The sequence below is a fragment of the Mobula birostris genome, chromosome 2, assembly GCF_030028105.1.
Source record: "Mobula birostris isolate sMobBir1 chromosome 2, sMobBir1.hap1, whole genome shotgun sequence".
NCBI classification, from domain to species: domain Eukaryota; kingdom Metazoa; phylum Chordata; class Chondrichthyes; order Myliobatiformes; family Myliobatidae; genus Mobula; species Mobula birostris.
The window spans coordinates 212,731,536-212,749,764 of NC_092371.1; the positions used below are offsets into that span (position 1 = coordinate 212,731,536).

The window sequence follows — 18,229 nt, forward strand, 5'->3', positions numbered from 1 at the left end:
CTGGTCTGGCACTAGAATTGTCCAAACACTGGGTCATTCAGGGTTCTCAGACCGCAATGGGGACTGATCCCTACTGCCACGATTCAGTCCATACCCAGCCTTTCCAATTCAGCCCGGAGCTCAAGCTGATCGGGACTTTCCTCACTCTCAGGGAGGATGCGACTCTGTCTTCACTCTGCTTCAACCCTGCCTCAGCCATTTCTTGCCTGCACCTCTGCTTGCCTCTCCAGTTAGCATTGATCATTATTAATAAAGTGTTTAGTAGTTTTGTTTTTTGCCAAGAAGATGCCGAGCATTTTAAACCGGATTCTGCTCGTACTACAAAATGTTTGTAGCTTTTTTAAAAAAACTACAAAACACACTAAACCAGATTATAAACACAAGGGATTCTGCAGGTGTTGGAAATCCAGAGTGTGAAACATCCTAAAAGCCATAGAGTACGTAGCTTCATCCTAAAAAAGATTGAAAACATCAATTCTCAAATGGTGCAGAATTATTCAATAAATTTTAAACAAAACGAACTGACTACTGGTCAGACTTGTTTGATATAGATGCAAAAGTCGTAGTAGATCCACATTAACGGTGGGTGACTCAGATTTCTCTTTTAATTGTTACTGTTTCCCCCTCATTCTCCCTTTATTCCTTAGGTTTAAGTCCCAGTTTTCTGAAGGTGGGAAAAACTACTTTGAAGAAAGAAAGCCTTTAGTTTGAAGAGATTTCCAGAAAACAAATCAAACTGGACACTAGATTTAGTACAATAAACTTTACTGGAGATTCAGTTAAAAAAATAAGCTGTTAATAATTATCAGAATGTTTTCTGCAAATAAAACATTCATAACAGATAGCAAAAAAAAAAGTTAACCCTACAGAAAATGTTTTCTTTTAAAAGCAAGTCCTGCAATCAATAACAATTTGCTACATAATGTTTCAGCAGGTTCGTATTTTGTACGTCCAGATGATCTTTTCAGATAATGTGTCAATAAAACCATGAATTTGTCTCCGGTAAATCAGTCAGTTGTAAATCTACTGCTAGAAGATTCATGTTTTTTTTTTTTAAAAGCCATGAATCTGTAGGTTTGTAATTGACTGATTTACCTGAAACTAAAATCTTGTTATTGGTCTGGCAGCCACATTATTACAGTAAGATGCTACACTTAAAAGTTTATCAGAAGATGCAGTCAGCTGCCAAACCATCCCCTTTCCAGTTAATACAAGGGAGCAGTAAATGGATTTACACATTCCCAGCTTATTAATAGATTGAGAAATAGTTATGTAGTTATATAATAGTAATAAGGGTCACCTTGCAGTACATTAAAACTCAAAAGCAAATCTGAAGTTTCAAGCTTCACAAGGTAAAATAATTGTGCTTTGTAACCATATTGTGAGTATAGGCATTTTTACAGGTTGACAATTAAGTAATCTCCAGAAGTGGTCTCATTTTGAATAAAAAGGGAGATCTTCATAAAGGATACTTTTCTTGGTTTGACAGCTTTAAACTCAGCAACCTTAAAAGTACAGTGCAACACTTGGTGTATATACCATATTCCAATTTGTTTTATCTTTCACCAAGTACAACCAGGTACATTACTCCAATAAAGTAACAGAAAAACCATACAAGTTTACAGTCTTGAATATTTACAGTCATAAATAGCAAGTTCACTATATTAGCTTTACTGTCAAACAGTTTTGTTTTAATTTTAAACAGCTGCAATTTCAAGGACATGAGTAATGTTAAAAGCAAGTTGCTTTGATATATGGAGAATGCTCTATAAAAAACACACACAACAAAACAAAACAAAACAAAGATCCAAAGTATCCACTACTTTAGGGACTATAGCACTTGTGCCTCTGCAAGTAACAAAACTTTATATTTTTGGAGAAGTGAAAATTACCCTAGCCCACTAAACGATAGCAGCAGTAAAACAGAAAATCTGAAACCGTACAAAATTGTCTTGGTGAAGAAATAATTGGACTGTTTTTCCTTCAGGAACATAGGTAAAAATGCTGAGATAATTTAAGGCAGCAAATCCATGGTTTGAAATTCATCTTGTACATTTGGACATTTCAAGTCGATAGCCCAGAGCTCAAAATTGACCTATGGTCACCCAGGAAACATCACATCTTATAATCAATACGCTTTTGGATTTTCTCTTATATACAACCTTTTTCTTGCTATCTCAGTTGGTCTATGGTTTCAAAATTTGCCAAGAACTGTTGCAAGTAGAGCCATCCTTACATACATGCCATTTTCAGCCTGGCGGAAGTAAGCTGCCCGTGGATCAGAATCAACTTCCACACTGAAAGAAACACAGCGACATTAACAAAAATTATGAATATATGCACATTTATTTATTGTGTTTTAAAGGGAAAGAACAAGTATAAATCCAACTCTTCTCATGTCTGAGTCAATCTGATCAAGAGGGAGCAACAAAGGGCAGAGGAGAAATTCCTAACAATATCAACTAGTGCTATCTTTTAATATTTTAAAAAAAAAGAAATGGAAACAATTAAGTGGATTAAACTTAGGTAGCTGGTATTTGCAATATACAATACCGTACTCCAATATCTACCCTTATCAAATGCAATTGTTTTTCTAACAGAAATGGTCTAGAAAGAAAAAAAAACTACACTGAAATTTGGATGCAAAACTAAAGAGCATTTGTATATGTTAATATACTAAATGAAGTTAAAAACTACAGATCATGGAAATTTGAAACAAAAAAACAAAATGCTGAAAATACCCAGCAAATCAGACAAAGTTTAGAAAGAAAAGCAAATTCAATGTTTCAGGTCAAAGGTACTTTAGAACTGGAAACAAGAAAATAAATGAAAAGTGATCAGGAAAGTGTAAAGAGGGATTGATAGGACAGAGTAAATCTGAGAAAGATTGAGCTACCGAGCCAAGTTTTATTTTTGCTTCTTCAAGACAATAAATACTAAGCAATTTGTTAGCTATTCTCAGTAATTATTAGGTACAAAACCTCTTGCATCTCTTGAGCTAGAAAGCTTACGAATTTAAATTACCAGCAGGGTGTTCAGTTTGTCTAACCACTCGTCCCATCACAAAACTGGTTTAGTTCCAGGTATAGTCCCAGGAACAAGTTCATCTTTGTTCCAACTACCCTGGGGCTTCTGAAACACATTTCCTTTGCTACTTTTGTCTTCACATTCAATTAGTTCCCAGAGCACACACTTCTCCCTCTGCTTCAGTCAGTCCTTCAATTTTCTGTTATTTCTCTGTTCCACTTACCCAGTGTGCTTAGTCTCTACATCCACACTTAATCAGGAACCTATGATTTTCTCTAGTTTATTTCCAACCTCCGGTTTCCTTGATCTAATTTCCATAATAGCTGTGCCCCTCTGTTCCCCCAGTCCTTCATAAAACTCATGTTTGACCTCATTGTCTCATTTTTCATGCCCTGTCACAACCTTTCTCTCCAAATGACTCAAAATGCATTTTTCAAATCCATGTCCATACTCAATGGGTACATCCCAATCAGGTTTTTGGCTTTGTACAGGACAAAAACAAACAAATCTGATGATAGCAGACTACACTCATTTCCTGTACCAACTGGCCCACCACATCATCTTCCTCAAATGCCTTTTTCATTCATGCCCCAACATGGACAGAATAAATCCCACCTGTGGTAAAATTATGGACAAATGGAATAAATTGTCTGTCTCAAGGTAACTAAAAAGTATCATGGGGCAGGAGATTAAGGCATGTCATTCAGGGACTAAGTTCACCTTAGACTGTTCTTTCACATACTGTGCTTTGCTTCAGCAGTGCAAGTAGTACGATATTCACTACTTTGACACAGTAATCTATTTTACTTTTGTTTTATGACAAATATACACGTTCTTCTATTAAATTAAATTTGGTCCAATTTTATTGGGGGGGCGGCAAAGGAGAGATTCTTCTCCTCAAAATGCATCATTCCTTCACTGAATGTAGAGTCTCAACACAATATCTAATGTGATATCAGCTTCCACATATGTAGCAGAGCCTTGCCTTTTTAATAGCCCAATATTTCCGCCATCCAATCCTGTTCTTGTTTAAGATGCTCGATAATAAATGTAATGAGTGGAGAGAAACAATGAAATATTTGAAATATTGCGGAATATTGGTAGCTTGGGTTGGCTATTGGAAGTTTGGTTGGTTGCCGAGCTTGGCAAAACGTCTGCAGATATTTCAGCTCCAATCCAGAAGCCATCATCAGTGCGCAATTGAGGGTGTTGATATCCATTTGGACCCCGGAGGAGACCACAAGTCAGCATTCTGAGGAGACAACACCCTCAACTGCACACTGATGGCTTCTCAATCGGAGCCTGAGCATTTGCAAAATTTTTACCAAGCTCGGCAACCAATCAAATTTCCAAATAATGAAGTATGTTCAGATGGATGTTTTAAGCATATCTTCGGCTTCTGACTCTATATCAGAAGATGCAGGTAGAAAAGTAGTGCGGGGGAGAAGTTAGAAAGGATAGCTCCTGAGTGGCTCTGCAGGGTACCCTACGCTATGATAACATGCATCAGTTAAATAAGAACATACAATAGATTATGCAATTATTTTACCATGTAAATACTGACAAATTCCAATGTGACTCAATGTTACCAAAAATTACATTATAATTTTGATTTGAGAGCAGATGGCCAAAATAAGTCAATATAACCACACATAAACACACAAATAAACAAATGATTGCAAGTTCTTACCTAATTTCATTCACTCGCGGTAGAGGATGCATAACTACCATCTTTTTCTTGGCTCTGGTCATAATGTGAGGAGTGAGAATAAATTGTCCAAAGCACTAGAAAAGAAGTTAAATTACAAATAACTATAATCATTTAGAGGTAAAAGAATCTGAGTATATTTAATCTTACGAAGTCTTAAGATTGCTGTAGATAGTGATAGCAATTTAATACTAGAGAAAAACACTTCAACTGAAAGTGATTTTTAAAATAAGTGCTCAAGAAATCTGATTCTGGATGGGTCACGTGATGCAGTGACAGAAATGGCTGCTTAGAACAGTACTCCGCGCCGGTGGTATATAATTATTCTTTAAAAATTCGCGTCCGTGTCAGTTGCCAAAACAACTTAAAACGAAGGTTTCTGGAGATATTAAGAGGCATTTGAGGTCACAGTGCTCCGGGCAGACGGCCTCTGATCAGAATGATGGAGGACCATCGCCGGAGGGAGGCGAACATGAGGTGAGTCATGGCTTGGCTGACATATATGCGGCTTTGCAAAGAAATCTCAGACGACCTGGTAGGCCTTGAGGTTATATGCCGATCTATAGCGTTAGTGGAATCAAAGCTGTCATCGCTGATAACCAGGTTTACAGGTGTTGAGAAGCGGGTTGACTACCCAGAAGTGGCAGATAGGGAACAAGAAGTCAACCCATTGGCTACCAAAGCGGATATTGACCAGCTAACAGATAAACTGGAGGACATAGAGAACCGTAATCGGCATAACAATCTTCGATTCATCGGCATTCCAGAGGGAAAAGAGAGGCAGGATATCACCGCGTTCATGGATAAACTAGTCTCGGAGCCTGTCGGCGGTTGAGAGGAAAAGGTTGAAATAGAACATGCACACAGAGCGCTGGGCCCTAGACCCAATACCGGAGATAGGCCTCGGCCTATCCTCGCAAGGTTCCTCAGGTCAAAGGATCGAGATTTTGTGCTGCGAGCCGTGAGGGTCAAGGGCAAGTTTTCCTGGGACAACAATCATGTTATGATCTTCCTGGACTTCTCCAGACCCACGCAAGTAAAACAAGGAAAGTCTGAAGAATGTAAAGACGCTTCAGCGGCGGAATGTGAGCTTTGCGCTGCTTTAACCAGCCAAGCTAAGAATAGAGACTAAGGGCAGTTTCAAGTTTTTTGTGTGCCCACGTAAACCAAGAAAATTTATTGAGGAGATGGGGGAGTTTAACTATGCTAATTAAATTGAGCAAGATGTGAGTCGGGTTGTGTTTGTTATTTTTTAAAATCTTGCCGGATTGTATTGTACTGAAGCTACCTTAATCTCATTAGGGCTGGCATACTGTTAGTGTGCTGTGTTGACTGTGAAATTGCACCGGCGTTGTTTCTGAGCAGATAAAACTGGTCTGGGCGTTTCATGGACCATAATCCTTTGTGGAAGGGACGTTTGGCTGTGTTCTGTGGCCACTGCTGTGTGCCGGAGAGTTTTACGCGCCATTTTGTTACTTTTCAGTTTAAACGGGGGTTTATGAGTGTCAAGATATTGTAGTGTATTTGTTTGTTTGTCCGAATAATGACTTCTCCTAATTCACATATGTTTCACCACATGGAATGTTAACGGTCTGGGGAATCCTATAAAAAGGAGAAAAGTAATGAATAAGAGACAAAAATGGGATGTGGTATTTCTACAGGAAACATTTATCAGCAGAGGAATCAGTAAAGCTACTGGGGGGTTTTACAGATCATGTTTTTTACAGTGCAGGGTCAACTAAGAGCGGGGCGTTATAATACTTATCAATAGGCGGCTGCAGTTTAGATGTGAGAAACAGATCAAAGATGAAGCAGGGAGAATTCTTATTATCTTGGCAGAAGTACAGAAGCAACATATTATTTTACCAAACATATATGCACCTAATATAGAAGATGCAGGATTTTTTGTTGATCTTGAAAGAAAGTTACATTTTATTGGAGCTTATGATATCATACTTGGGGGAGATTTTAATTTGGTAATGGATCCAATCATTGACCATAGCAAGATGTTATCATATAGAACCTCAAAACTCACTGTGACGGTGCAAAAAATGTGTAAAGCCCTCGGGCTTGTGGATGTTTGGCGCCTTATGTATTCCAATAGGAGGGATTACACATTTTTTTCTGCAGTTCATAAAATATACACAAGGATTGATCTCTTCCTTATTCAGTCTGCGTCTCAATGTGCAAGTGGTAAGATTATAATATCAGATCATGCTTGGGTTTGTCTAGAGACAATACCTCAGTACAGAAGAACGCAGTCACAAAGATGGAGATTTAATTCATCCTTGTTACAAGATTCAATACTTAGGCAAGCTATGAAACAACAAATCAAGCAGTATTTAGAGATAAATACACCTCCGGTCTCCTCGGCAGGGACTAACTGGGAAGCCCTGAAGGCAGTTTTGAGGGGATATACTATTCAACATACTTCTTATATAAAAAAACAGAATTAGAAAATTACAAACCTAGAAAATAAAATCAAAGAGATTGAGACAGAAGTGAAGCAGCGGATGTCATCCAAAGATTTGAGAGAACTAACACGGCTGAAACATCAATACAATCCAATATTATCCCAGAAAGTAGAATTTTGGCTTTTCAGGGCAAGACAAAGGCAATTTGAATCAGAGGAGAAAGCTGGCAAGGTGTATAAAACAGAGAGAATCAATAGCTATCATCCCAGCTATCAGATCAGCAACAGGTGATAGTCTGATGACACCTAAAGATATTAATGATGCATTCCAAGAGTTTTATAAGGACCTAAATACATCAACCCCCAACTCTAGTGAGGAAGAAATTGATAGCTTTCTAAGGCCATTAAGGTTACCTAAGTTGATGAAAGAACAACAATACCTTGATTTCGCTATAACATTGGAAGAAATTATATCAGTGAGTAAGACCTTACCTACTGGAAAAGCTCCTGGCCCAGATGGATTTACAGTGGAATTTTTTAAATGCTATGCGGAGGAGCTAGCTCCTCTACTGCTGAATATGTACAATGAGTCTAATTTACCCCCTACTTTATCACAAGCGCTAATTACATTGATTCTGAAAGAGGGTAAAGACCCGTGTGAATGTAAGAATCATAGACCAATTTCCCTAATCCCAACAGATGTGAAAATTTTATCAAAGATCCTTGCAAACCGTTTATAGACACAGTAATGACATGGTTGATACATAGTGATCAGGTGGGATTTATCAGGAGCCGCAGCTCATCTGATAACATCAGGTGTCTGGTGAATATTATGTGGTCGGTGGCCGATAGCTATAGCAGCTATCTCACTTGATGCTGAAAAAGCATTTGATCGAGTGGAATGGGGCTATCGGTTTAAGATTCTTCAATTTTTTGGATTTGGACCCATCTTTTTAAAATGGATTAGACTGTTATATAATAACCCTAAAGCAGCAGTTCAAACTAGTGGTTACATTTCACCCTACTTCTCTCTGGTACCCACCAGGGTTCCCCACTTTCTCCAATGTTGTTCTTTCTAGCTCTGGAGCCCCTGGCAGCAGCTGTCAGAGAGAATGAGAACTTTATAGGGATATCTGTGGGAGGACAGGCTCATAAACTGATGCGTTATGTGGATGATATATTTTTATTTGTGTCGGACCCTAGTCGATCGGCGCCATTTCTTTTTAACATTATAAAGTCTTACTCTAGATTATCAGGTTATAAGGTTAATTGGGACAAAATCAGAAGCACTACCGTTGACTGCATATTGCCCTGCATCTGCTTTTTACCCAGGCCAATTTCACAGGCCAAAGAAGGGTATACGATATTTAGGTATTAATCTTCCCCCTCAGATGAAGGATTTAGTAAAGGTAAATGTTGATCCATTATTGCAGAGAATTTCATGTGATGTAGACAGATGGTCATCATTGTATTTGTCAATGTCGGGAAAAGTAAGTGCCTTGAAGATGAATAGCATTCCAAAGGTTAATTATCTGTTCCAATCGTTACCAGTTCAAATCCCATTAACATATTTTAAGCAATTTGAGAAAATAATTAAGGCTTTTATTTGGAATGGGAAATGCCCACGCTTAAACTTTAACAAATTACAATTGCCAGTTGAAAGGGGGAGCTTAGGTTTGCCAAAGTTAATATAATATTACTATGCCTTTACCCTTAAGCATTTAGCACATTGGCCTCTCCCTCCAGAGAGAGCGCCTCCTTGGCATCGTATTGAGTGCTCTGCTCTTCCTCCCAAATCTCCATTACAGTGTTTGTCTATCAAGTTACCTCCCGAGGCGAGGTCTCACCCAATTATATCACATATGCATTTGTTTTGGAATTAGCTGGCCAGATTATTTAAATTTAATCCATATTTGAATGAAGCCTCGAGTATCTCGATGAATCCAAAGTTGTGTATTGATAAGTCCCCTTTCTTCTGGAGGGAATGGCAAGGGAAAGGTATAATTAAATTGGGAGACCTTTATAATGATGACAGTTTAAAATCTTTTAATCAATTAACCCAACAGTACGATATTTCTAGGTCACAATTTTGGAGATATCTTCAACTGCGTCATTTGCTACATACAACTTTTGGTTCTACACAGCAACCCCCACAAGTTGCTACGATACTGTCTACTGTACTGGCTGCATATGGTAAAGGTCACGAAGCCTCAACTTATTATTCAGCATTAACAAAAATCTCTGGGGACAAATTTCTGTTGGGTCTTAAAAGAGCATGGGAAAAAGACCTGAGTGTGACTTTTGAGACAAAGGAGTGGGACAAAATTTGCAAAAATGTCAAAACAATGTCAAGAGACCTGAGAGTGTGCCTTATTCAGTTTAAGATCCTACACCGTTTCCATTGGACTCCAGCAAGGTTACATAGATTAGGGTTGAAAAATACCCCTGAATGCTGGTGCTGTGAGGCAGATAAAGGGGACTCAGTACATGCTCTCTGGTCCTGTTCCAGAATTCAAGAATTTTGGATTGTGATACATAAGTATATTGGTGAAGTTTCGGGTATTCAACTCCCTTTCTGCCCCAGACTTTTTGTCTTGGGAGACACACTTGGGTTACTTGGGGATAAACACTCTCAAAATTGGATCCAGACAAGTATAATGGTAGGAAGACAAATTATACTTAGAGGCTGGCAGAACTTGGGGGGACCATCATTTCAGGAGTGGGCCACAGAAATAGCCAAAGTGGCAGCTTTTGAACGCATGTCTTACAAACAGTTTGATAGACTGGACATCTATACACAAAAATGGGGGCAAATATTTAGGTTTCCTGGGGGGAAGTAGTGGTGAATGTGTGGTGAAACATATTGCTGAATGGCAGTTTTTTACGTTATTAGAGATCTAAATAGACACACATGGTTATTATACTGATATTTATTCCTGCCATGTTTGTTTTTCATTGAATGGATAATTTTATGTTTCATAAGCTATGCTACATAATTTCAACACTGACTCAAGGGTTCGGGGAAAAGTTTGTAAAAGAATTCAATAAAATTTAAATCATTAGAGAAAAAAGAAATCTGATTCTGTATAATATAAAAAATAACCCTTATGAAGTATTAAAACAACACACATCAAAGTTGCTGGTGAACGCAGCAGACCAGGCAGCATCTCTAGGAAGAGGTACAGTCGACGTTTCGGGCCGAGACCCTTCGTCAGGACTAACTGAAGGAAGAGCTAGTAAGAGATTTGAAAGGGGGAGGGGGAGATCCAAAATGATAGGAGAAGACAGGAGGGGGAGGGATGGAGCCAAGAGCTGGACAGGTGATTGGCAAAAGGGATATGAGAGGATCATGGGACAGGAGGTCCAGGGAGAAGGGAAGGGGAGGGGGAGGAGAACCCAGAGGATGGGCAAGGGGTATAGTTTCTCTTATCTTAAATCTCTTACTAGTTCTTCCTTCAGTTAGTCCTGACGAAGGGTCTCCGCCTGAAACGTCGACTGTACCTCTTCCTAGAGATGTTGCCTGGCCTGCTGCATTCACCAGCAACTTTGATGTGTGTTGCTTGAATTTCCAGCATCTGCAGAATTCCTCATGTTTGAAGTATTAGAAGTAAGATTCTAAATTGCAGAATATCAAGCATTTAAATAATTACCGTGTTACTTTAATACCCTCACCAGGTGATACAAGGAACGATAGCATTGACTCTTTAGCTTGGGGTGCTAGTTGATATGGATGAAAAAAAAACACAATGCTTAACCAATTTAAGTGTCTTTGCTTAAATGCAGCAAATGAGGTCCCTGGGTGAGTTTAGGCTCAGGTTTGGCTGAAGCACCTTCTTTAAATCAGAAGGTTGCCAACAGAATTTTGATACTCACAAAATGAATCCATGCATTTAGGTAAAGTAACGATACAATATCCTTAAGGGTATAAGAAAAATTGGCAAGTAATCTGTTATTTAAGGATCACTGATTTCTGTGGACAATTAATCAAATCTTACAAAGAGACAATGTTTTAACTAACAGTGCAGGAAACTGTTTTTTCAACCAATTTCTGCTCTCCTACTGTGCAGAATTGTGCACCTGGCTCATCAGGTTCTGTTTTCCATGCTTCTTTAAAACTCCTTGGGGCCTCTTTCTTGTGACCTCTTAATCTCACTGGGGCCCTTTGCCCACCTCTGGGGAAAGCATTTTTGAAATCATTATTGAAAATTGTTTTCAGGCCTGGAAGGTAAATGGCTTACTGCCTAGTTTTTCATCCCTAGCCAGAAATGTTCTACAGGTTTTTTGGGACAATCACAAAATGACTTCAGGTTCTAATGTGTACTCATTCAGCTGTGATTACTGAAATTAGTTCCTCAGTAATAAGGCACTGCACCTTGCAACTAAAAACAAAAAAAAATACACAGCAAAAAAAAAAAATCAATAGAATTACATAGAAACAGTGAACAAATCAAAATAAAGTCAAAACATATCAAGGAATACTGCAATGGGAAAGTTACTATATTTCTACAAAAGTTAATTGAGACATATATCTTAATTCCAAAATACTTAAATTGATTCAAATAAGCTGAAATGTAATTAACTTAATTTTTAGAACTTTAAACAAAGGTGCATTGCTGGAAAGATTCCTGATTTCATTTAGTATACATTTTTCATTACCGCTTCATATTCTTCTTCGGAGGCAAATCTTTCTTTCTGAATCCTAGTCATGTACAATACATCAGTGTCTAGTAGGGCCTCTTCCAAACTGTCAAATTCCTCCTGTAAATACAAACAGGTGTTATATACAAAAAGACATTAGAAAACAAAAACTGCTGATCTGTTCAAGAATATAAGAGTACCACAGTATTCTACATCTGTAAGCAAACAGCATAACTCCCATTTCCTCAAACATGCTTATATTATGAATTTGCAGGTTTTGTAACGTTTCATCTTCAAGTGCAGATTACTTGTGCTCACCTGCTTAATTCCTCTGGATTCAAGAAAATGAACGATATTCTGGGGCATCCGAAGATTTTTGGGAGTAACATATCGGAGATTCACTCGATATAATGTGAGAAGATAGGCAAGAGAATGTACGGTTCGTCCATGCTTCAGGTCTCCAACCATTGTAATCTACAGATATATTACAATGACAATTGGTGAAAACTTAGTTTAATCATACTTGGCACAAGTTCAAAAGCACAAAGCTCATCAATCTGTGATGTATTATGATGCAATGAGAAAATAGAAATTGCCTTTCAGTGCAGAATTATACAACAATTTTACAAGATTTGGTATGTAACGATGACCGGCACTGTGTTATATTATACATTGAAAATAACTCAATTCCAATAATTATCAGAAATCTGGTTGTGAAGAGCCAGAGCTGCTTTGAAGTTAAAGAGATAGGCTAGACAATTACTATATTACAACTGGGGATTTTGATCTATTTAACTGAGAATTTTTGTGAATCACGTTTCTTTTTTCACAATAGAGCCCAAAACACATGGAGAATTGTAAAGCATGAAAAGCTGAAAATTCAAAACCTGAAATGTCAGCAGTTCAAAAGTATTCACCCCCATTTTCTCAGTAGTTAGTTGAACGACTTCTCACAGCTATTACGGCCAGTGGTCTTTTTGACTAAGTCTCTATTAGTTTTGCACAGTGTGATGGAGCAAGATTTGCCTATTCCTCCTTGCAAAATTGCTCAAGCTGCAACAGGTTAGTTGGGGAGTGACTGTGGACAGCAATCCTGACGTCTTGCCAGAGATGTTCGATTAGGTTAAGATCAAGACTTTGACTGGGCCACTCAAGGACATCAATTTTCTTCATTAGAAGCCAGTCCACGGTTGCTCTGGCAGTGTGCTTTGGATTGCTGTCCTGCTGAAAGGCGAGTCTCCTCCAGTTTAGGCTTTCTGACTGAGGCTAGCAAGTTTTTATCCAGGATCTCTGTGAGACCATTCATCTTCCCATCAATCCTGACCAGATTTCCTGTCCCTGGTGCTGAAAAGCATCCCCATAGCTACCTTCTCCATCCTCCAGTAGGGATCGTGTTACCTGCCTGATGAGCAGATTTACGCCACACGTACGTGTCAAGGCCAAAACATTCCATTTTAGTCTCATCTGACCACAAGACTTTCTACCACATCTTTACAGTATCTTCCAAGTTAGTCTTTGCAAAGTCTTTATGGGCAAAGATATGCTTTTAGTTAAGCCACACTTCCATAAATACCCTTTACCCTTTTTGTGCAAGGCCTTAGAGATTGTAAATTGAATTGAATTGACTTCCTTACTTACATCCTTCACATAAATGGAGTAGAAATCTTTACGTTACGTCTGTCTAAGAGTGCAATGTGCAATTTATAGTCATTTGTAATAAATAGTATGTACAACAAGACAGTCAGTATAGCATAGAAATACAATTGTATCAGCGTAAATTAATCAGTCTGATGGCCTGGTGGAAGAAGCTGTCCCGGAGCCTGTTGGTCCTGGCTTTTACGCTGCGGTACTGTTTCCTGGATGGTAGCAGCTGGAACAGTTTGTGGTTGGGGTGACCTGGGTCCCCAATGATCCTTCGGGCCCTTTTTACATACCCGTCTCTGTAAATGTCCTGAGTAGTGGGAAGTTCACATCTACAGATACGCTGGGCTGTCCACACCACTCTCTGCAGATTGAGGGAAGTACAGTTCCCATACTAGGCAGGGAAAATCACACTGAACTAACAGATCAGCCACAATCTTTGCAGACTTGATCTGATTAAGAGTCCTCCTTCTACTTATGTTCAAATTTGCAATAGTAATAGTAAGACACGACATTCAAACCTCTACTTAAGCCATCATAAATAGTATGCAATTATGAATCAAATACTGGCATTCAGGACTCGCTGGATTTAAGGTGGTTTAAGTTAGTAAATTTAGTGAAATCCACTGGTTATTGTACTGTAGCATTATTTACTATAAAACTGAAGGATTCCTGTGCAGGAGTATGAAGGGCAGGTCGATGGGACTAGGCAGTTTTGACACCAAATCTGCTCAGTAATTCTGCTTTATGAAGATAATTTCTAGAATTATGCTTTTTAGGTACAGATAAATATTGTAAAATAAAATGAATTTCAGAATGTCTGTATTATGTTACAAAGTTGAGCATTCCTTAATGAGACTGGCTGCTCAGATAATAATAGCTGAGTAACAGGGATCCAATTTCCACTAATGTACACTACTGCAGTTACCATCGGAAAAGACTGCTGTGCCACAAAAAAAAACTGCTTTGAAGACAATTTTCAGTAAGGTCCATGATGAGCACAAATGGCAGGGTGACATCTTAGATTCGTATCAAATCAATAAAAAGAATATTTTTGTTACAAAAATGCAGCAAGAATGACTTGAAAAATTAACTTTCTCTCTCCACATGGTTATTGCCTTACCTGCTGAATATTTCCATCGAGTTCTCACCTATAAATCTTGTTAATTCTTAATGTAGGATTTAGTATTTTTGAAGATTAGGGTGGAAATGGTACAAACTGAAGCACTGCCAATGTATTAGATTAAAAGGGATAGTTTGCTCAGAGCAGTGCAGCAAACCATGCTGAAAAGTTATTACAGAAACCAACTAAAAGAATATCTATCTCACCGTCATTCCGTTGACTGTCCCCAGCTCCTCACGAATAGTGAAAATATCAAGCAGAGCTTGAGTTGGATGCTCACCCACACCATCTCCAGCATTAATAATAGGCTTTCGGCAATTTTTAGCAGCAAGCTGAAAAATAAAGTGACTGGATTCAAGTTTTTCAGTATTGGACTTCCAACTTGAAGCTAAATGCATGTATAATCATAATAACATAAAACTAATGTAATATGAATTAACAGGCCAGCCTACTATAACCAAAATTATTGTTTAAAGTTTCTTCAAATGAAAGTTAAAGGAATCTGCTTCAAAACTTTTTATTAGAAAATTTCTTAATTGGTAGCAAAGCTCAAAACAATTTTAATTTTGCAACATAGAAATTAAAATCTTAAGCAGCCCCTTCAGTTCCCACTTAACAATTGTGAGTGTAAGTTTTCACTTAAACTACTGGCAACTAGCTATTAACATCAGCTTTTCAATAGTGCAGATTCCACTGTATAACTAGGGTAACACAGATGTAGCAGTTCAACAAAACTGAACACAAGTTTTCTGTGATACTGCAAGTGATGCCATATAAAATGGTAAATTGGTTTATTATGCCACATGCACTGAGGTACAGTTAAAAAAAACAACTTTGACTTGCATGTCATCCATTTCATTGCATCAGTGCTTCAAAGTGGAACAAGGGAAAAGCAATATCAAAATGCAGAATGTAGTACTAATACAGGGGAAAGTGTAAGGTGCACGGCCATGAGGTTCAGAGTCCATTCATTGTACAAGAGGTTTGTTTATTAGTCTTATAACAGCAGGATAAAAGCTGACCTTGAGCATGGTATGTGGCTTCAGGCTTTTGTATCTTTTGCCCAATGAGAGAGAATATTTAGGGTGGGACAGGTCTTTGGCTGCTTTAATCAAGGCAGTAGGAAATGTAGGTCACATCCATGGAGGGAAGCTGGTTTCAATGATGTGCTGAGCTGTGCCCATAGCTCTGTGGTCTCTTGCATTCTTGGCAGAGCAGTTACCATACCGGGCCATGACGCACCCAGACAGAATACTTCCTGTGTACAAAGTTGGACCAGGATAGGAACTTGATGCAAATATATCTCTCTACCTCAACACCATTGATGACACCAGGAGCACGTGCACTGTCCCCCTTTCCCTAAAGACATTGACTTTTTTTTTGGTTTCCTGACAGTGAGAGGGAAAGGTTGTTCTCATGACAGCACATCACTAGTTCTTCCTGTACTCACTCACTACCTGAAATTCAGCTCACTAGGGTGGTGTCATCTGCAAACCTGTAATGAAGCCAGAGGAGAATGTGACCACACAGTCACGAGTCTCTGTGCAGCAAAGTAGGGGGCTGAAGTAACTTAACCTGGGGTACAACAACACCAGTTTCATTCATCTCTTAAGTTAAACAAACAGCTGAGAAAAGAACATTTTCTTATGCTGAATGCCTGATATTTATCTTAAAAAATTATAAGTATAGAACAATCTGCAAACATTAGGGTTAGAAATGCTTTCTCAAACATGGAAAATAGCATTTCCAGATTAAGGCATTGTTCTGCAACAGCTTACTGCACACAAACAAGTAGTGTGATAGCTTAATATAAACTGAGTGCATTCAAAGAACCCAATCTGACTTAACATTTCAGGCACAAAACCATTTCCTTCTCTACTGAATCATCCTGCCTCAACTTTATTATTGCCAAATTCACTTAATGATGTTATTCAAGCAACAGTTAATGTAACACATTCATAGTTCTGAAAGATCCTTGCTGAATTGCTGCAAGGTAGTATTTTTTTTCCTTGAAATTCCTCAGGACACTGGAGACATTTCTGTTGGTGCCACCGTGTGTACACAGAAACTCATCACCTGATGGGTTGGCTCCTTATGAATTTCAACACCCAATGAGGTTTGCATTTGACACATAACTGACCAACCTACATGAACTCAGATCAAAAAACACACCCCCTTGGCAGGGGAAAGTCCACCAACCTTGTCAGACAAAGTGAAGACTTAACAGCGGAGACAATGGTTGGTGTATAGTGGAGGGGAAACCAACTTAGACTACTATTACAGTAAATGCCTTATCTACTCTAGACTAGCTAATAAAACCTCACGCTAGTGTTGAACATTGGCAGTACAGTTTGAAGATACTGACTTGTAAAAAAAAAATTGGAACTTAATAGAACATAATTAGCAGCTTGTTTGAATGCTCATGGTTAACCTCTGCAGTATCCATAAAAGTAAAAAGTGTAGCCATTGGGCCAAAGTTTGTTCAATGTGCTTCTCTTTATGCTACCAGCAGCTCCCTCCTCCCCCACTTCCAGCCTACCCCGTGACTGATCTAACCTTTTGTCATACTCTCTGGTGAGATGTCTTGGTCTCATTGCCACAGGCATCCAAGTGCAGCAGCCTGTGAACCTCAAGATGTGATTTTTTGAACCTCAAGATGTTCAAAAAAGGACTTTTGAACCGTTTTGAAATGTCACCGACATTTTAAAACAATTGAAAGATTTAAATCATTTGAAAACGGCAACATGTGAACAATACACTGATTTAAGCATTTAATTTATAAAATAATTGAAAGCATTAAGGCAGTAAAATTTCAAAAAAGTAATAGTCTTTCAGTCAAGAATGGTAAATCCATTCAAGTGAAAGGGATCGCAATAACATGCATCAGCCATCAAGCATAACGCTATTAAGCCAAGTACAAAGTTTATCCAGCCTCTCAGCTCAACACAGCTCGGCCTGGACTTGTTAACCGGCATTTGATCTTTAGTGCCTTTCTGTTTTGCAATACCAGAGGTCAGGATTATGCTGTCCAGAGTGCTCTTGCTACTCAACAATCCACTACATAATGCAGCCCATTGTTCAAATATGATATTTAAAATGGATTTTTTCCTAATGACACAACTCTAATTTTGATGGTCTTAATGAATTGTTTAAAAATGGCTACAATGGACAAACTTACCTTTGTTACATAAATTATTGCTGCTAAATGTAATAAGCATACATTTCCAAAACAAGTCTGTATTTTGTATATATTAGAAGTACTGTAAGTATGAAAAGCAATAAAATTGCATCATTTTTGTTAAAAAACAAAGCAATGCTTGTTTCTATACATCTGTTCAAATGTATGAATTGTTGACAAATGGACAACTTAAGGGGTATATTGCAACACCATAAATTCTCTGACAGTGAAACTCAAAGTTAAACAATGCAGTAATATTCTGTACCTAAATGACTCATACCTCAACTGCACCCGGTTCAGGATGGCGAAGAACAACCACATCCACATAGCAACTCATAGTCTGTACAGTGTCTAAGAGCGACTCCCCTTTCTGCACAGATGAAGTTGCCTCAGAAAAATGAACTACAGAACCACCAAGCCGTTGCATAGCAGCTGCAAATGAGCTACTGGTTCTTGTGCTGACCTCATAAAACATGGAAGCCATAACCTTACCCTGTTGGG

The 18,229-nt window shown here is 38.4% G+C and overlaps 1 protein-coding gene across 2 annotated transcripts in view; it reads right to left on the reverse strand.

The window, feature by feature from the left end:
- Window positions 1-748: 748 nt before the first annotated feature.
- The window catches only part of cad (carbamoyl-phosphate synthetase 2, aspartate transcarbamylase, and dihydroorotase), a 93,936-nt gene continuing 76,455 nt past the window's right edge, over window positions 749-18,229 (reverse strand). For both annotated transcript variants that reach the window (XM_072251418.1, XM_072251417.1), the window contains 6 exons: window positions 18,009-18,221; window positions 14,757-14,882; window positions 12,105-12,260; window positions 11,805-11,906; window positions 4,718-4,812; window positions 749-2,297 (listed from right to left, as the gene is read on the reverse strand). In XM_072251418.1, coding sequence (XP_072107519.1) covers window positions 2,195-2,297; window positions 4,718-4,812; window positions 11,805-11,906; window positions 12,105-12,260; window positions 14,757-14,882; window positions 18,009-18,221 — 795 coding nt within the window. In that variant the 3' untranslated portion in view covers window positions 749-2,194. The remainder of the gene's footprint in view (window positions 2,298-4,717; window positions 4,813-11,804; window positions 11,907-12,104; window positions 12,261-14,756; window positions 14,883-18,008; window positions 18,222-18,229) is intronic.